General features: G+C 45.7%; 1 protein-coding gene across 1 annotated transcript; it reads right to left on the bottom strand.

Moving 5' to 3' along the window:
• Nucleotides 1-20,706, bottom strand: LOC130129020 (C3a anaphylatoxin chemotactic receptor-like). The gene is made up of 3 exons (XM_056298816.1): nucleotides 20,606-20,706; nucleotides 3,733-3,898; nucleotides 1-1,299 (listed from the first exon to the last, which is right to left on the bottom strand). Exons 2-3 carry the CDS (start codon nucleotides 3,895-3,897, stop codon nucleotides 421-423), a joined length of 1,044 nt encoding a protein of 347 aa, XP_056154791.1. The 5' UTR covers nucleotide 3,898; nucleotides 20,606-20,706; the 3' UTR covers nucleotides 1-420.
• Nucleotides 20,707-21,589: the final 883 nt, after the last annotated feature.

Here is a 21,589-nt window from a genome sequence, read left to right as displayed (position 1 = left end):
GATTTTATTCAATAAAAGCCGTTTCCGTTTAGCCCTTTTTTCTTTTTAATTCCAAACTTTTAAATTTGCATAAGCGCCTTTACATGGAAAGGCGGTTGTTACGCTGCAGTGCCGCAGCCGGCTTCCCGCTGGCAGCAGCAGCAGCAGCTTATCTACCCAGTTATGACGTCATCCGTTCGACGGCGCGGGGCACGTCTGTCGTCCACGGTGTGGCGCTGCACATGGTCGTGTGGCTCCGGTGCAGCTGCTTGCGGGCTACACTTCCAAATACTCAGGGGGCACCGGAATACCCCCAAAATACGACCGGAGAGGATCGGCCGGGGGGGGGGGGGCTCAGCTTGTGTCAGGATGGGAGCGGATTGGATGTGAAGTTGTATAATCGGACCGCGGCTCAGAGCCTCGGTAGAGTTACAAAGGGCATCAAACTTTAGCCGTGCTGACCGGACACCGAGCCGCCCCGCCCGCCACGGCGTTGGGGTTTGCCCCGCCCGACTCGGTGCTGTCCGCCAGCGTGCGTCCGTCGGTGTCCTCTGCCAAAGCCCTCCGGTACACCCCGGCGAGACTCTGCCGGAACCTGCCCCTCATGTCCAGCCCCATGCAGAAATACAGCAGCGGATTCACACAGCTGTTGAAGTAAGCAAACCCCTTCGCCACGGGCAGCCCGATTTTCACCACCGCACGCTTGCTGTCCACCATCTTAACCAGTAGGAGGCAGTGGTAGGGCGCCCAGCACAGGAAGAAGGCGATAACCAGCGAAGCCAAGATGCGCAGGGGGCGGGATTTCCCCGAGAAGCGGGCACGTCGGATTCCAACGCCGGCCAGGATGTAGCAGATCAGGATGACCAGAAACGGTAGCAGGAAGCCGCACAGGAAGCGGATGGAGTACAGGGCAAGCTTGGCCGAATTATCTCCAGCCGCGGACTCCTTCACCTCCAGAGAACATTTGCTCAGGTTGTTCTTGCCCAGGTAAACCTGGCGGTAGGCGAAGTACGGCGAGCTGAGGACGTTCGCCACCACCCAGACGCCAACACTCACCAGCCTCGCCGCCCACAGGGTGCGGCGGCGCCGGGTGAAGACGGGGTGCCAGATGCACAGAGCCCGGTCCAGGCTGATGACGGCCAGCAGGAAGACGGAACAGAACATGTTGGTGTATTTGAAGAATCCGTTGAATTTGCAGAGGAAGATGCCGAAGGGCCATTGGTCAAAGAAGAGCTTCTTGGTCAGGGAGAGCACTCGAGTCAGGCAGAAGATCAGGTCGGCCACCGCGAGGTTCACCAGCCAGACGTTGGTCACCGTAGGCTGGAATGGAGACCAGGAGAGGAGGAGCACAACGATGGGAAGGAGAGCGGGACAAAAGAGGAGAGGGAGAGCAAGTGATGGGAGAAGAAGGGAGCGAAGAGAAGAAATGTGAAGGGAACCAAAGGAAAAAACAGTTAATAACTAGAATTTTTAAGTTTTCACTCTCAGTGATAATAATGATAATAATAATAATGACAATAAACAATTACCTGACACGATTAACACTGCACAACACACCGCCTTCCAGAAATAAGCATGAACTCTAGGGAAGTAAACGTACTCATACCACGATGTTCCTTTTTGGGACTAAACTGGCCCGGTTTGTAGGTCAGAGGAAGTATACGTGTAAGTGTACTTAAACCTGTACACTGTTGGGACTGCAATGTATACTTTTAGTAGACTCGTCACAAATGTAAATTGGTACTCAAAAGAAGCATCCAGCAAGTCTAGAAGTATGAGTAAGTACAATATTCTCGAGTTGCATGCACAACAAATGTAAAGTAAAGTAGTTGATTCTAGACATGGAAGTTCCTTCCCTCCCTCTTGGCATTGGGAGTAATTACACTTCTCTTCTTTCAGCGCTCCAACGAGGAAAAGCTACACCAATGAATTCAGTGCTTGTCCTCATCATCGATTGCTTTCCTTCTTTCTTTCTTACTTAGATCCTTCCTCTGAACGCGAGCTTTTTTTCGCCGAAGCATCGGAAACTTTTCTTGGACGCTTCTTAGGTTTTTCCACCATTGCGTCCAAGCCCGGAAGCTTTCTGACAGACAGCCCTGAAGGCAAGCCAACCAGAGTCATGCCAACGCGTTCGTCACACGGAAGTTCCGCCCTTTTTTTTGGGGGGGGTGTGTTTTCCCCCTTTTTCTCCCCCAATTGTATCCGGCCAATTACCCCCACTCTTCCGAGCCGTCCCGGTAGCTGCTCCAACCCCTCTGCCGATCCGGGGAGGGCTGCAGACTACCACATGTCTCCTCCCATACATGTGGAGTCACCAGCCGCTTCTTTTCACCTGACAGTGAGGAGTTTCACCATGGGGGACGTAGCGCGTGGGAGGATCAAGCTATTCCCCCCAGTTCCCCCTCCCACCGAACAGGAGCCCCAACCGACCAGAAGAGGCGCTAGTGCAGCGACCAGGACACATACCCACATCCGGCTTTCCACCCACAGACACGTCCAAGTCCCGCCCCCCTTAGTTACTGTTGCTATGCCCGTCAAGCATTTCAGAACTATCCAGGAAGTAGCTGGAAAACACCAAAACCTGAAGGAAGAAATCAGCGCATTGTGTGGTTACAAGTAGCAGTAATAATACGTTAGCTGTATTAGCTATCAATAATAGCTAGTAGCTAGCTTAGCTTGGAGCAGACAGGTATTTGCGTTGATTCTGGATGGATTAAGCTGGCCATGGGGTCTGCTATGCTGCCAAATCTATTGCCCACATTGCGCTTCTTGCGTTTTGGGTTTCGGGAAGGGAAAGAAAATTACACCCCCTCCAAACTTTTCACATATCTAGTATCCGGTCTGCAGATCCCATGGGCCAGTGTTTCTCAACCCAGTCCTCAAGGACCCCCTATCCTGCACATTTTCTTTGCAACCCTGTTTGTAGTTATTCAACCAATCAGCAATGAATTTTGTCAGATGATGCACACCTTGCGTAATTAACTGCTGCGACAAGCAGGGCTACCTATGCAGGGTTACAAGGAAAATCTGCGGGATAGGGGTTCCTTGAGGACTGGGTTGAGAAACACTGCCATAGGCACACCGTTTCAGCATTTTGCTGTGTGTTTGAAAGCTTGACGGACCGTTGCTAAGGTAGGATTGGACCAGCACCGTTCTGGGGCGGTACTTTGCGAAAGGTCAATTGTGTCTGTAGCGATGCCCGACCAAGCCGGAAGCAACACGGGAATTCGAACCGGGATCCCCATGCTGGTAGGATATGGAATAGACCGCTATGCTACCCGGACGCCCCGGAAGTTCAGCTCTGGCAAAGCAATCATTGCTGGTTGACGTAAAACGCATCACTATGCATCACTTCCGGTGCGCCAGTGCAGGAACGCAGCGTGGGAATGTCGCCCCAGACACCAGATTTAAAACTCCGGTACACTGCGAAATACAGAGAGATTTACCTGGCGCTGATAGACTGAATCATCATCGTGTGACGTCGTTGGGCAAGGAATAGAATGTCGTGGACATTCATTTATATGTAAAAGTCCTGCATTCTAGCTTTCAGTTTAAAAGAGGTATAGTTCAAGTGCACTAAAGTAAACTTCTTTTATTTCAAGGGTCCAGTGGCAGGTACACGTGGCTCCTTGGTCAACAAAATGCCAAAACCTTAACAGATCAGATCCTCAAGATAATAATTGATTAAATTTGATTTAAGCTTTGTTAGTTTGGAAGTATGATGGGAAAATGAGGACGTCTGAAATAAACCACCTTGAGTTTAAAACCAGCCACCCAGATGACCATGCTGTTGCCTGTGATGCCAAGTGTGATGGTCAGTGTGTAGAGGACAATGGTTAGGTTGCCCATGATGGCGTCAACGTCCACCTCCGTGGTCTTCCCATCCTTGGACGAAGCGAGGGAGGAATTGGCCGACATTCTGTACCATGGAAAGAGAGGGAAAATAACATTGCTTTTATGGTTAATTCAGCTTTACAGTGGTGATCTTATGTTCCCATCCCGAGAAATTTCAAAGGAACGAACTGGCTGGCGTAAAGGTTTTGCTGCATTAGAATGAACTTGGGAAGTCCAGACACTGTAGCACATTCGGGGAGGGGGCAGCCCAGGAACCGCCGCAGCCGGGACGCGAACCCGTATCTCCCGCACCGTGGGCGACATCGCTAACCGCTCGATTAAAGGGTCCGGTCTACTTCTCCATGGACGTTACGCTACCACGCAACTGAGGCATGTTACACAGGGCAAGTATACATCAATCAGTGCCCCCAGGAGGCGCTGTTGGCTGCATAACATTACCCTACAACAATGACGTGCAGCAGTGCTTAAAGTTTGGGGAGTGAAAATGGAGTTGCCACGTGTCATTTAACCACTCCTTTCACTGTAGTACGTCACGATAAACAACACAAAAAACAGCGGGGAAGATGAACAATGCATGATGAAGTAATGATGGATAAGAAATAAAACATCCGGGTGGCGTGGCGGTCTATTCCGTGTCTCACTGGCGTAACATGTTTATTATGGGCCCTGGTGCAAGCAACCCTCGTAGACCCCCCCCCCCGTCTCTCTCTCACTCGCTCACTCACACACACCACCACCACCACCACCACAGGTGGGTTCAGTAAGTACTTTTAGTCATTTATTTGTATAGCACCTTTCACAGATAGACAATCACAAAGCGCTGCACAGCATGAAATATAACAAACAAAATAGAAACATCAAAGTAACAGACACAGTTGACACAGATGAGTTATTGTAAAGGTCGGTACGTCAAAGATTGGCTCCACTTCAGAACCACGGAGAGCGGACGCACCACGGACCGAGTTGGGAAACCTAAACAGACGGTCTCTAAACCACATCGGTCGACAAGGCGATGAAACAAGTCCACAAAGCCACTAGGGGCCAGTGTTTCTCAACCCAGTCCTCAAGGACCCCCTATCCTGCAGATTTTCTTTGCAACCCTGTTTGTAGTTATTCAACCAATCAGCGATGAATGTTGTCAGATGTTGTACACCTTGCATAATTAAGTGCTGCGAGATGATTGGTCGAGTAAGTACAAGCAGGGTTACAATGGAAATCTGCAGGGTAGGGGGTCCTCGAGGACTGGGTTGAGAATATAGCTAACAGCCTCGTCATGTGACAGTAACAGGGGAGCCCACGTCACACTCAGAACCTGCTAGACTGCATGGCTTGGCACGCACGCAGCACACACTGCAGCCTTCCTTTTCCCCATCGCTCTCCTTCCTCTTTCTACACCCACTTTTATGTGTGTAACTCACGCTTGCTTGCTTGATTTTATGTTTCTAACGTTACTCAGGTAGGCTAGGTAGGTAAAGGATATTGCGCGGGCGCTAAACAAGCTGTCAGCGCATGCTCAAAACAGACACGTAACATTGGACTAGGACAATGCATGCAGAAATATTGACGGGCCCCCCCTAGCGACGGGCCCTGGTGCCACTGCACCGGCTGCACCACCTATATTTACGCCGGTTAACCAACACGGGGATCGCCGGTTCGAATCCCCATGTTACCTCCGGCTTGGTCGGGCGTCCATACAGACACAATTGGGCGTGTCTGGGGGGTGGGAATCCGGATGTGGGTATGTGTCCTGGACACTGCACTAGCGCCTCCTCTGGTCAGTCGGGGCGCCTGTTCGGGGGGGAACTGGGGGGGGGGGATAGCGTGATCCTCCCACGCGCTAAGTCCCCCTGGTGAAACTCCTCACTGTCAGGTGAAAAGAAGCGGCTGGTGACTCTACATGTGTCGGAGGAGACATGCGGTAGTCTGCAGCCCTCCCCGGATCGGCAGAGGGGGTGGAGCAGCGATACAATTAGGGAGAAAAGGGGGGGTCCCCCCCCCCAAAAAGATAAATAAACAGAGTGCAATTCGATTTCTATCTAGCTGCTGATGCTGCGTTTTAATTCCATGTGCAACACCGGTAACTTACATACACACATATACACATATATACTATACACATATACTGTACACATATACACATATATACTATACACATGTACTATACACATATATACACACATATACACATATATACACATATACTGTACACATATACACACATATACACACATATATACACACATATACACATATAATATACACATATATACACACATATACACATATACACACACATATACTGTACACATATACACACATATACACACATATACGATACACATATATACACACATATACACATATATACAGACATATACTATACACATATATACACACATATACACACATATACACACATAAATACATATATACACACATACACACATATACATACATATGCACATATATACACACATATACACATATATACACACATATACTATACACATATATACACACATATACACACACATATACACACATAAATACATATATACACACATACACACACATACACACACATATACACACATATACACACATATACACATATATACACACACATATACACATATATACACACATATACACATATATACACACATATATACACATATATACACACATATACACATATATACACATATATACACACATATATACACACATATACACATATATACACACATATATACAAACGCAATCTGGATTTGAGTTGCATAAAAAGCGAATGGGACCTGCATCTTGTTGGTGTCTGTGTTCCTGTTTCTCCCGGCTGGTGGAAGTACAGCACATACTTCCAACTCGGAAAACCCTGACTTCCCAGTTTGCCTGAATTAGACAAGACTCATAGCAGAATTGGCTAAAAACAAATGTGCAGTTAAGATGATGCATTATTATTTATGTAAGGCCAAAGACTTGCTGTCAACAAGTCTGTGGCCTTTTGGTTGCATTTGCAGGAAGGTCTCTCACATATCTTTCCTATATTTCTGAAGAGGGCCTACTATACTGCAGGTGTCTACTATACTGTAGGTATCTACTATACTGTAGGTGTCTACTATACTGTAGGTTTCTACTATACTGCAGGTGTCTACTATACTGTAGGTATCTACTATACTGCAGGTGTCTACTATACTGTAGGTATCTACTATACTGTAGGTGTCTACTATACTGTAGGTTTCTACTATACTGCAGGTGTCTACTATACTGTAGGTGTCTACTATACTGTAGGTGTCTACTATACTGCAGGTGTCTACTATACTGTAGGTTTCTACTATACTGCAGGTGTCTACTATACTGTAGGTGTCTACTATACTGTAGGTATCTACTATACTGTAGGTGTCTAGAATACTGTAGGTGTCTACTATACTGTAGGTGTCTACTATACTGCAGGTGTCTAGAATACTGTAGGTGTCTACTATACTGTAGGTGTCTAGAATACTGTAGGTGTCTACTATACTGCAGGTGTCTACTATACTGCAGGTGTCTACTATACTGTAGGTGTCTACTATACTGCAGGTGTCTACTATACTGTAGGTTTCTACTACACTGCAGGTGTCTACTATACTGTAGGTGTCTACTATACTGTAGGTATCTACTATACTGTAGGTGTCTAGAATACTGTAGGTGTCTACTATACTGTAGGTGTCTACTATAGTGTAGGTGTCTACTATACTGCAGGTGTCTAGAATACTGTAGGTGTCTACTATACTGCAGGTGTCTACTATACTGTAGGTGTCTACTATACTGCAGGTGTCTACTATACTGCAGGTGTCTACTATACTGTAGGTTTCTACTATACTGCAGGTGTCTACTATACTGTAGGTGTCTACTATACTGTAGGTATCTACTATACTGTAGGTGTCTAGAATACTGTAGGTGTCTACTATACTGTAGGTGTCTACTATACTGTAGGTGTCTACTATACTGCAGGTGTCTAGAATACTGTAGGTGTCTACTATACTGCAGGTGTCTACTATACTGTAGGTGTCTACTATACTGCAGGTGTCTACTATACTGTAGGTGTCTACTATACTGCAGGTGTCTACTATACCGTAGGTGTCTACTATACCACAGGTGTCTACTATACTGTAGGTGTCTACTATACCGCAGGTGTCTACTATACTGTAGGTGTGTACTATACCGCAGGTGTCTACTATACTGCAGGTGTCTACTATACTACAGGTGTCTACTATACCGTAGGTGTCTACTATACTGTAGGTGTCTACTATACTGTAGGAGTCTACTATACTACAGGCGTCTCCTATACTGCAGGTGTCTACTATACTACAGGCGTCTCCTATACTGCAGGTGTCTACTATACCGCAGGAGTCTACTATACCGCAGGTGTCTAATATACCGTAGGTGTCTACTATACTGTAGGTGTCTACTATACTGCAGGTGTCTACTATACCGTAGGTGTCTACTATACCACAGGTGTCTATTATACTGTAGGTGTGTACTATACCGCAGGTGTCTACTATACCGCAGGTGTCTACTATACTACAGGTGTCTACTATACTGCAGGTGTCTACTATACCGCAGGTGTCTAATATACCGTAGGTGTCTACTATACTGTAGGAGTCTACTATACTACAGGCGTCTGCTATACTGCAGGTGTCTACTATACCGCAGGTGTCTACTATACCGTAGGTGTCTACTATACTGAAGGTGTCTACTATATTGCAGGTGTCTACTATACTCTAGGTGTCTACTATACCACAGGTGTCTACAATACTGTAGGTGTCTACTATACCACAGGTGTCTACTATACTGTAGGTGTCTACTATACTGCAGGTGTCTACTATACTGTAGGTGTCTACTATACCACAGGTGTCTACTATACTGTAGGTGTCTACTATACTGCAGGTGTCTACTATACCGCAGGTGTCTACTATACCACAGGTGTCTACTATACTGTAGGTGTCTACTATACCGTAGGTGTCTACTATCCCACAGGTGTCTACTATACTGCAGGTATCTACTATACCAATGGTGTCTACTATACCACTGGTGTCTACTATACCACAGGTGTCTACTATACTGTAGGTGTCTACTATACTGTAGGTGTCTACTATACCACAGGTGTCTACTATACCGTAGGTGTCTACTATACTGTAGGTGTCTACTATACTGCAGGTGTCTACTATACTGCAGGTGTCTCCTAGACTGCATGTGTTTACTATACTGCAGGTGTCTACTATACCGCAGGTATCTACTATACCGCAGGTGTCTACTATACCACAGGTGTCTACTATACCGTAGGTGTCTACTATACCGTAGGTGTCTACTATACTGCAGGTATCTACTATACCACTGGTGTCTACTATACCACTGGTGTCTACTATACCACAGGTGTCTACTATACTGTAGGTGTCTACTATACTGTAGGTGTCTACTATACCACAGGTGTCTACTATACCGTAGGTGTCTACTATACTGTAGGTGTCTACTATACTGCAGGTGTCTACTATACCGCAGGTGTCTCCTAGACTGCATGTGTTTACTATACTGCAGGTGTTTACTATACTGTAGGTGTTTACTATACTGCAGGTGTCTATTATACTGCAGGTGTCTACTATATACTGCAGGTGTCTACTATACTTCAGGTGTCTACTAGACTGCATGTGTTTACTAAACTGTAGGTGTCTACTATACTGCAGGTGTCTACTAGACTGCATTTGTTTACTAAACTGTAGGTGTCTACTATACTGCAGGTGTGTACTATACTGCAAGTGTCTACTATACCGCAGGTGTCTCCTAGACTGCATGTGTTTACTATACTGCAGGTGTTTACTATACTGCAGGTGTTTACTATACTGTGTCTACTATACCGCAGATGTCTCCTAGACTGAAGGTGTTTACTATACTGTGTCTACTATACCGCAGGTGTCTACTATACTGCAGGTGTCTACTAGAATGCAGGTGTGTACTATACTGTAGGTGTCTACTATACTGCAGGTGTTTACTATACTGCAGGTGTTTACTATACTGTGTCTACTATACCGCAGGTGTCTACTAGACTGCAGGTGTTTACTATACTGTGTCTACTATACCGCAGGTGTCTCCTAGACTGCATGTGTTTACTATACTGCAGGTGTTTACTATACTGCAGGTGTTTACTATACTGTGTCTACTATACCGCAGGTGTCTACTATACTGCAGGTGTTTACTATACTGCAGGTGTGTACTATACTGCAGGTGTCTACTATACTGCAGGTTTTTACTATACTGTAGGTGTTTACTATACTGCAGTTGTCTATTATACTGCAGGTTTTTACTATACTGTAGGTGTTTACTATACTGCAGGTGTCTATTATACTGCAGGTGTCTACTATATACTACAGGTGTCTACTATACTGCAGGTGTCTACTAGACTGCATGTGTTTACTAAACTGTAGGTGTCTACTATACTGCAGGTGTCTACTAGACTGCATGTGTTTACTAAACTGTAGGTGTCTACTATACTGTAGGTGTCTACTATACTGCAGGTGTTTACTATACTGCAGGTGTTTACTATACTGCAAGTGTCTACTATACCGCAGGTGTCTCCTATACTGCAGGTGTTTACTATACCGCAGGTGTCTACTATACCGCAGGTGTCTCCTAGACTGCATGTGTTTACTAAACTGTAGGTGTCTACTATACTGCAGGTGTTTACTAGACTGCATGTGTTTACTAAACTGTAGGTGTCTACTATACTGCAGGTGTTTACTATACTGCAGGTGTTTACTATATTGTGTCTACTATACCGCAGGTGTCTCCTAGACTGCAGGTGTTTACTATACTGCAGGTGTCTACTATACTGCAGGTGTCTACTAGACTGCAGGTGTTTACTATACTGTAGGTGTCTACTATACTGCAGGTGTTTACTATACTGCAGGTGTTTACTAGACTGCAGGTGTTTACTATACTGTGTCTACTATACCGCAGGTGTCTCCTAGACTGCAGGTGTTTACTATACTGCAGGTGTCTACTAGACTGCAGGTGTTTACTATACTGTAGGTGTCTACTATACTGCAGGTGTTTACTATACTGCAGGTGTTTACTATACTGCAGGTGTTTACTATACTGTGTCTACTATACCGCAGGTGTCTACTCTGCAGGTGTTTACTATACTGTGTCTACTATACCGCAGGTGTCTACTAGACTGCAGGTGTTTACTATACTGTGTCTACTATACCGCAGGTGTCTACTATACTGTAGGTGTCTACTATACTGTAGGTGTCTACTATACTGCAGGTGTTTACTATACTGCAGGTGTTTACTATACTGCAGGTGTTTACTATACTGTGTCTACTATACCGCAGGTGTCTCCTAGACTGCATGTGTTTACTATACTGTAGGTGTCTACTAGACTGCAGGTGTCTACTATACTGTAGGTGTCTACTATACTGCAGGTGTTTACTATACTGCAGGTGTTTACTATACTGCAGGTGTTTACTATACTGTGTCTACTATACCGCAGGTGTCTCTTAGACTGCATGTGTTTACTATACTGTAGGTGTCTACTATACTGTAGGTGTTTACTATACTGCAGGTGTTTACTATACTGCAGGTGTTTACTATACTGTGTCTACTATACCGCAGGTGTCTCCTAGACTGCAGGTGTTTACTATACTGCAGGTGTCTACTAGACTGCAGGTGTTTACTATACTGTAGGTGTCTACTATACTGCAGGTGTTTACTATACTGCAGGTGTTTACTATACTGCAGGTGTTTACTATACTGTGTCTACTATACCGCAGGTGTCTACTAGACTGCAGGTGTTTACTATACTGTGTCTACTATACCGCAGGTGTCTACTATACTGTAGGTGTCTACTATACTGTAGGTGTCTACTATACTGCAGGTGTTTACTATACTGCAGGTGTTTACTATACTGTGTCTACTATACCGCAGGTGTCTCTTAGACTGCATGTGTTTACTATACTGTAGGTGTCTACTATACTGTAGGTGTTTACTATACTGCAGGTGTTTGCTATACTGCAGGTGTTTACTATACTGTGTCTACTATACCGCAGGTGTCTCCTAGACTGCATGTGTTTACTATACTGTAGGTGTCTACTAGACTGCAGGTGTCTACTATACTGTTGGTATTTACTATGCAATAAAACAGCAATTTGAAGCTGAGAAACTGAAAATAAGTACTGAGCAGTGCAGCTGATACACTTAACTCGTAGTTAAGAGGAAATGGAGGGTGAGTGATAAACTCAGATTTGAAACCTAAAAGATACTTTGTTTAAAACACAAATGAACTTATTTCATCATATTTTGGCACGGAGTTGAGGCATTTTAGTCATCTGACCTATGATTGCGTTGGAGGATATCTACTGTAGAGTCCCTCTGTGTTAAAGAACGTATTCATTAATGATTAATAATAATAAATAAATTATTAATAATTATAATTATCCATTATTATTCTTAATGATACATTAATATTAATCAATAATAATAATAATTAAGAACAATTAATAATAATTATTCTTAATGATTTTTCATTATTCAGGTTATTATTCGCTACATTGTGTTAAATATCTATTCATGGTGCAGTTCTGCTTTTACAATCATCAAGCAGCATTCAAACAGGTCTACCAAAGAAACAAAATTAGGGATGTGAGGCCTGGGCGCATGAGGTTAACCTTGTGGTGCCCTTAACCCGAGACGGGCTTCTACCCGGAGCGCTCTATAGATTGTGTGCTACTTATTTCTAACCGCACAGCGAAAACTTGCGAGAGGCGAACATGACATCCGGAGGGATTTCTACGATATAAAGGCAAAGTTACCAGGTGTATTTTCAGTTACCACATGACTCTAATGCAATCTGGCATGATTTAGACTGACAGCGTCACACACTTGGAAATAAAAATGGAAATAATAATAATAGAAAGAAAAAAAAGAGTCAGAAGAGGAAGACTGACGGGTCATGTGTGTTGGGAACGAGGTGTTTTGAAAATAGTCAATCGTAAAACACATGAATGCACACGGGGTCCATGAATAAAACACTAAGCTATAAATTCTTGACCTGGATGATGAAAGGGCATCGGAGATAGACTGTGCATATTTGTGTGGGTGTGTGTGTGTGTGTGTGTGTGTGGCTGTACAGTTGTTTGTCTGTGTTGTGTGTCAGTGTGTCCTCGTGTGTATAAATTGCTGTCTGTTTTAGCTGGACAGATTAGATTAGCAGGTTTTCAGGTAGGAGTTCGAGGACTTTAAGTTGCAGACCGTCTCGGTTCGCCCTCACCACGTAAGCATCAAACACCCAAATACAAATACAGCAATGTACACAAATGACTGCCATCAAAAAAGACATGTACGTTAAGGTTAACACTCCTGCCTGTGTCCCTGAGCAAGGCAGTGGAAAGAAGAACTGGAGTTGGGCCCCGGGTGCTGCACGGCGGCTGCTACTGTCATTATGTAATTCCACTCTGACATTAAACGAGGAGCGAGACAAACATCTCTTACAGCCACACGATTTTAATGCGTATATGTTCAATGATCAGTACAGTCCAGTCTCTCTTACAGGGCAGTTGTCAGTTCTCCCCCTCCTTTTCTCCTGTCTCCCAGCTCTCATCCCGCCAAGGCCATTTCTCCAATAAGTGTGCAGACTTGCCACACCGAGTGAGTCTCCCACACATTCCTCTGCAATCAACCAACAGTTAACAATAGGCCTTTATTTGTGCACCTGGGGAAGACGCCTTATGAGACTACCTTTGTTCTGTTACACGTGGACTTTAAGCATCGACCCGGCCTGCCGATCGACCCGGTCCCGGCTCTGTTCTGTCCTGGCCCCACAGTGGTGGACTGAACTCCCCACTGATGTCAGGACAGCGGAGTCGCTGCCCATCTTTCACTGCAGGGTGAAAACTCGCCTCTTCAGGAACTACTACCCTGTTACTTGCTCGTAGCACTTATTGTATTCACTCATTTAAAAAACAAACAAATCTCTTTCTTGCTCTTTTACTTTAGCACTGGTTTTGCTCTTAGATGCTTGTTTAGATGCACTTATGACCTCTGATGACTAGTAGTTCTCCTGATTTCCTACGATAAATGATGCACTTATTGTAAGTCGCTTTGGATAAAAGCGTCGGCTAAATGACTGTAATGTCATGTCATGTCATGTCATGTCATGTCATGTCATGTAATCTATCTAAGCAATGTAAGAGAAAGTTCAACATGGGATAGGTCATACATGGGGAAAGATTAAAAGTAAGCCAACATCAGATATGAATTGCCCTCACCACTACACAGCTAGGATGGGTTAGACGGAGAGCATGAATTTACCCACGGGGATTAATAAAGTATATGAAACATCCTAAGGTTTTCTTCCAGCGCCGAGCCCTCCTCAGGATGCGTTTCTGCCCTGGGGTGAAAGTCCCTTAGACGGCTCCTGGCTTTTCTTGTGGTCCACAAGCTGTACTCATCCTTGCTTGAACTTTCAGTGTCTGCAGGGTAGTAGCTTGTTTTGTTTCCACATTTCTTGTCACCGTCTCTTCCTGATATTGACTTTTTTGTTTCTTTCAGGTGAGATCTGCTAGTCTTTGGCTGACCGCTGAGGTAACGACATGGTAGTAACAGATTGCCATGTAACACTCGTGCCTTTCTGTACCCTTCTAGCACTTCAACACTATTCACTGGGCCATCTGTCCCCTTTCTCTCTCACACCACGTGGATCTGATTCTCCCAAAAGGCACGTAACTTGTCAGGGCCTCCTCTTTCTGATATAGTTCTTGCCAGTACATGATCACCAAGTTCAAGGACTGAACTCCGTGCATGTTGGTCGTAATTTTCTTCTCTTGTTGCAGCCTTTTTCAAATTCCTCATCGCAATTTCACGAGCTTCCTGCATTGATCTTTTCCATTTTTCTGCACATCCTGCATGAGACTTTGTGTTTCTCAGTTCTTTTCTAGCAGACATCAAATCAATGGGCAGGTTTGGCTCCCAGCCAAAAAGGAGAAAAGCCAGTTGACTCATGTACCGTCGAATTAAATGCACGGACAACTTTGTCGAGATAATCAGCCCAACTTGATTTCGGAGTCTCTTGTAGCGTCCTCAACATGCCTAATAATGTCCTGTTGAAACGTTCTGCCGGGTTGGCTTGGGGATGGTAAGGAGCTGTCCATGAATGCCGTATCCCACTGTAACACTGCAATTTTCTGAAAAGTTCATTTTCAAACTCCTTTCCTTGGTCATGGTGGATCTTTGATGGGAATCCAAAAGCGCATGATGAAGTCGTCAAATATCTTTCGTGCAGCCATCTTTCCAGACTTAGTCCTAGTTGCATAGGCTTGTGCAAACTTGGTAAAATGGTCTACAATGACAAGAATATATTCTGCCCCCCCCCCTTGCCTCTCTTAAGGTGGAGCTAGCCAATGGATATCAATTCAAAGGGCAGCACATACGGTTTCTCAAACGCGGGAGATGCCAGGATAGGTGAATTCATTAGTGCAGTGACTCATTTCTCCAACGCCTCTTGGTGTCTTCCAATCCATTCCACCGGCTGAGGTGGTGGTGGCTGAGCTGAGCAGACCGGCAGCCACCATTCCTCTTCACTTCATTTTTTTAATTCCCCGTTTTCATAAACGACTGTGTGATTCCAACGAGCCTGGCGAAGAGGAACAGAAATGGGAAGGAAAGCAAAGAAAGAAACAAAGAGGGGAAAAGAGAAGTAACGAGAGTACAAAACATAGGACAAAAATGTTTTTGTCATACATTTTGTATATATACACTCACCGGCCACTTTATTAGGCACACCTGTCCAACTGCTCGTTAACGCAAATTTCTAATCAGCCAATCACATGGCAGCAACTCAATGCATTTAGGCATGTAGACATGGTCAAGACGATCTGCTGCAGTTCAAACCGAGCATCAGAATGGAGAAGAAAGTGCCGACTAGATAACTACAACGTTATTACCCATGTATGCTGGCTGAGAATCGCTGGTTCGATTGACGTTAGCGTACGTGTCACTCGTCACATGACCCAGAGCCCTGAACATTTTTTTTTCACTAAAGCAGTATATGAACTCAGATGTATTACCTAGTCATACAAATACACTGGTGTCATATCTCAACACTCCCACTTATGAATCATGAGCTTACTGTATACCTTTTCATATTCATAGAACAAAAATAAAAATAAAAAAAAACTTGGTATAACCCATACCACTCACATTTCACACACCAAAACATTGCCTTAGCAAATGTCTTCAGTTTTACCTTGGATGCGGGCTTCGTCATTACATCCACAACCATTTCGTCTGTAGGGCAATACACCAATGACATCCTTTCCTGTGACTCCTTGGAGTACACACAATGGTCTGATTGGTTTTGTGTAAAACCATCACCTGTCAAACACTCGTGTAACAGTAAGTTCCAATTGCGGCCAGACTGCTTGAGGCCGTAGATTGACTTCTCTAGTTTACACACTAGTTTTTCTCCCTTCTCAATATAACCCTCAGGTTGTTCCATGTATATGTCATAGTCTATGGGGGCATGAAGATAGGCCGTCTTTACATCCATCTGGTGTAAAATCAAGTCATACTGAGCCGCCTTCTGTAGAAGCACTCGAACACTTGTTAGGTTGGCTGTCGGCGAAAATGTCTCCCCATAATCCACCCCGGCTCTCTGGCTATATCCCTTTGCTACAAATCTAGCCTTGTACTTGTCGTGTCCGTCTATATCTGTCTTTATCGAATACACCCACCTTCCTCCCACTGTTTTCTTGCCCTCTGGCAATTTCGTAAGGGTGAATGTTTTGTTGTCTCTTAGAGACTCCATTTCCTCGTCCATTGCCCTGGACCACTTTTCTGATTCTGGCGATTCCATGGCCTCTTTAAAGGTCAGAGGGACACCGCACACTGCCCTGTATGCATAATCTATAGTAGTGAGTGAGCTGTCATCACTGTCGCCCTGACTATAGTCAATCAGGTATCTCGGAGGGTTGCGTTCCCTTTGGGGGTACCTCCCACTGGCTGAGGCTTGTGACGTCACCCTTGGGTGCTCCTCGTTATCATCCTCGGGTGCTGACTGTGTACCGTCAGTCTGTACATTTTTCTGTACTCTAGGCTGAGTTGCAGCTGTCTCAACAGACTTTCTCTCTCTTACCCAGTCTTCTGGGTGTAGACCTGGTGTCTGAGTCTCATTTTCAGTAGTTGCCTTGTGTACAAACTTAACTAGTCTGTGTTTCTGTACTTTCTCCTGGTCAGGGTAGTAGACTAGGTAGGCCGGGCTGTTCTTGTCATGTTCTACAAAACGCCCCCTCTCACATCTAGAATCTAACTTTCCCTTTTCCTGCTGGTAAGCATAGCATTCTGTCCCGAACTTTTGCATTCTAGCCATGTTGAACTTTTTTTCCTGTCATTGCCGTGTATGGCGTAGTGCCTGTGTGCTTGTTGAAGCATCTGTTTCTGGTGTGGGCTGCCTCCTGTACGGCATAATGCCAGAGGCTCTTTGGTAGACCACTATCTATTAGCATACACCTTGCCATCTCGAATAGTGTGCGTCCTTCTCTCTCTGCAACGCCATTTTGATGGGGAGAGTATGGGCAGGACGTCTCATGTCTTATTTTGTTCCGTCTCAACAGGGTTTGAAACTCCTTGCCTGTAAACTCAGTTCCATTATCCGACCTTATGCATTTCACTGTCCCATAGGGAGCTACATCTGCCAGAAATTTCTCGGTCGCTTTCACTGTGTCACTCTTTGTTTTTAAGAAATAAACACACACAGCCCCTGTGCACACATCTGTAAATGATTGCATGTACCTGAAACCATTAATGGACTCGTTTGCCACAGGACCGGCTAAATCAGTGTTCACCAACTCCAGTGGTGTCTTGGCTTTGTCTGTAGGTTTCCTGTTCCTGTTTTGGGTAAACTTCCCTTCTATGCATACTGCACACTCTTTGTCAGGTTTACACACTTTACCCTTTATATGCATACCATCAGTGATATCCTGTAGCTTTATGATATCGTCATAGTTGCAGTGGCCCATTATCTCATGCCAAATTTCTATGTCATGGCTCACATGGCACTTTTCAACAACACATTCAGTTTGCAAATATTACATTTTCCCCTGTACAAAAATGTCAAACCTGGTACCATCCGGTGACATCAGGGCACCTCTGCCCTCTTCGAAGAACACACTGGCTCCGTGTGCTGTCGCAGACTTCACAGAGAAGAGCTCTTGGGGGTACGATGGAATATATGGTGCGTTCCGCAGTGTCACTCTACACCGTCGCCCCTCACTGTCGAGCAGACATACCGTAGCATCTCCCCTGCCCTGCACCACACCAAAGGTGCGCTTACCGTCCGCCAGCTCCATGCAGTGTTTATCTGGCTCGAACGAGCTGTCAAAGCTCTTGAACTTCTTATCATTGACTATGTGGGAAGAAGCCCCACAGCCCACAATCAATCCTGGTTTGAACTGTTGCCGTCGTCCTGGTCCTGCTGAGCTGGTCTCTCCAGCCTGCACTCTGAAGATGTAGTCCTCTTCTTCCGCAGCATTCCCCGGTCCCTGACCTCGACCTGCTCCGTGACCACCACCGCCGCCGCCGCCACCTTGCTCACGTGCACACCTGGCTCCATCAGCGCGGTCCTTCTTCCTGCACACTTTGCCCGTGTGACCCTTGACCCGGCAGAAGCTGCACCACACGCTGCGTGAATAATCCGATTTCCGATGGCCTTTGTCACCGCATCGCCAGCACACCGTTTGATCATCATCTCCCTCACAGCGGTTCACTGGCTTTCTCTTAGGCGCTGCGTGGGCCTTCATCACCCTCTCGGACGTCTCGTCCGATGCTGTAGCATTAGCTACATCTTCAGCCGCCTCAAAGTTTCTCAATTTGGCCTTAAATTGTCCCAATGTCAACTCACTGTCGCCATGTGTCACCATTAGAGTGAACGGCTTACATCTCTCGGGTAACCCCCTCATCACCATGACCACCATTAGTCCCTCACTCGGTGCTTCTCCCGCCCCTTTGAGAGGCGTAATGATTTGTTCAGCTCGGATAATGTATTCGGTTATCGTCTCATTATCAGCTTTCTTTAGCCCAGTCAATGTTACATACAGAGTGACAACCCGGGGTCTGCCCTTACCAATGTAATGTTCCCGCAACACCCGTAGACTCTCTCTACCGTTGTTCTTCGTTTCTCTGAAGATCAGTCCCAAGCTTGTGTTGTCCAATAAAGGCGCCAATGCGCAGTAGGCGTCCGCGTTCCGCTCCTCGTCTAGGGCCTGCTCTTCCGCTGTCAAAGGTCCCACGGGCTCGGTAAGAATGTTGGTTTTCAGCCCCACACCATGCATGCAACAGAGCATTCGCTCTTCCCACAGTTCATACTCATCGGCCTGTCCGTTGAATGTGGGCCACCTGCTCTTCTTTCGCTCCATCTCCCTAGGTAGCGTTAGCTCAGCGTTCCGTTAGCCTCTCTCGACGCTAACTAGCTTCACACTTGCTAACTTGCTACTCCGCGCTAACCTGCGCGCATCCCGCCATCCGAGGTTATCACACCTCGTGTACTTCTTTTATCAAACTACTAAATAATCCAACGTTATCTGGGCCTCTAGCGTGTTAGAAGACTAGACTAATACTTTATGTCTATCTCCGCGCAGATGAAGTGGATTATTAAACCGTTATAAAGAATCGTACCGACTACCGAACTTCTGCCGGAGGGAAAAAACGCAGCCTCCGTTTATTCGGTCGTTTTGGGAGAAGAAGAAAAATGAACAGCGTCTCAGTGACGCAATCAATCCGCGCATGCAAGCGCAACACCGCCCACTTGTGGACAAACAAAGTCGTAAACAAAATAATAGTACACAGTAACACATAGTCATACAAATACACTGGTGTCATATCTCAACACCTAGTACCATTTAGTTGTTTTGTGTTATTTGAAATATTGATAAAATATCTGCTCATGCCAAACGTAATTATTCCACACATTTTTGAAACAACGCAATTACCCGTTTCATCCACCAGGGGGGCAGTGCTCCCCCTGCCCCCCCCCCACAAACTCCGCGCGCACGGTGCACTTCCTCCGACTCCTTTTCCAACATGTAACAGATAATCTGCTGTATATGGAGACCTGTTCGTTAAGTTTGATGTGTTGATTTTTCGATCACTTCAAATGATTGGCAATGTGTATCTTAGGTCCTGCTTATTTACACCTTCGAAATAAATCACCATTCATTCATTCATTCATTCATTCATTCATTCATTCATTCATTCATTCAGCTTTACTTTTTAAAGGGTGACTCGTAAAATGATTATAAAAGTGGTCAAAACTTCAAGCACATGTACAAGCACATGTACCACACACACACACACACACACACACAGGTAACAGATATGTTGCATGTAACACAGTACAGTCAGTAGTCGGTGCAGTCAGTACTCGGTGCAGTCAGTACTCGGTGCAGTCAGTACTCAGTGCAGTCAGTACTCATTGCAGTCAGTACTCGGTACAGTCAGTACTCGGTGCAGTCAGTACTCATTGCAGTCAGTACTCAGTACAGTCAGTACTCGGTGCAGTCAGTACTCAGTACAGTCAGTACTCAGTACAGTCAGTACTCGGTGCAGTCAGTACTCAGTGCAGTCAGTACTCAGTGCAGTCAGTACTCGGTGCAGTCAGTGGCTGTACTTAAAGCTTTTTTAGTGAGTGAAAGCCAAACAATGTGACAACTGCTGAAGAACTGCTGTGTATATTCCAGTTTCTTACCTTCTGCAGAAGTCCTGAGCCGACACTCCGCTTGTGGTCTTGCTGGTTATGTGTCTAACCAATAGTGGAAGGACATTCTATGAAGCAAAAGTGCCCCCCCCCCTCTCTCCTCTCTGTCTCTCCCTCTCCCTCTCTCTCTGTCTCTCCCTCTCTCTCTCTCTGTCTCTCTGTGAGTGTGTTGGCAGTGATGATCCTCTGGATGAGTTATTTTGGTTTTATGACTTAAAGCTGAGCATCAGTGTGAGCAGTTTGACCTTGATGTCCCCCTGCAACCTTCCGGCCGAGACACCACTGCTCCTCTACTTCCTCTCTCTCTCTCTCTCTCTCGCCCTCCGCTCGCTGTCTCTCTCACTCCTCTCTCTTCCTCTCGCATCGCTCTCTCTCCCTCTGGTTCTCTTCCCCATTTGACCCCCCCCTCGGTCTCTCTCTTTCAGTTTCTCGTTGCTATACCTCCAGCTCTCTCTCTCCCATTACTGCACACCCTCCATCTTCATTTGTCTCTCTTTCTCACACCCTCATCCAGTCTCTGTGTTTCTGGGTCTGCTTGCCAGTCTGTTTCACACACACACAGACACACAGACACACACACACACACACACACACACACACACACTGTGTATCGGTGTCGGTTTGTTGACACACACTCTGCATGGTTTGCATGTCAGTAAAGAAGAGTCTCATGACTTCCTGTTTTGTTTGTGTTTTTGTGAGTCAGCTTCCTCAGAATGCAGCCGATTATGACCCCCGTGTCTTTCCAGAGGCCGCCATCGTGGTGCTCTGTCCCGCCACTGCTCTTCACTCATCGCTGTGTGACATCCGACCAGAGCTCTTCATTCGGCCTCATCACGCTGCTCCTCTTCATCACCTCCCAGCACGCTGCCCAGCGGCCTTCCTGTTTCTGTTCCGCTTTCAGGATCCTCCGTTATGTCTACACGTCGTGTTGCGTTACTTCTCTTTCCCCCCTCTTTGTTTCTTTCTTTGCTT

Source organism: Lampris incognitus, chromosome 18 (genome assembly GCF_029633865.1).
Source record: "Lampris incognitus isolate fLamInc1 chromosome 18, fLamInc1.hap2, whole genome shotgun sequence".
NCBI lineage: Eukaryota > Metazoa > Chordata > Actinopteri > Lampriformes > Lampridae > Lampris > Lampris incognitus.
This window is presented reverse-complemented; position numbering and strand designations above follow the sequence as displayed.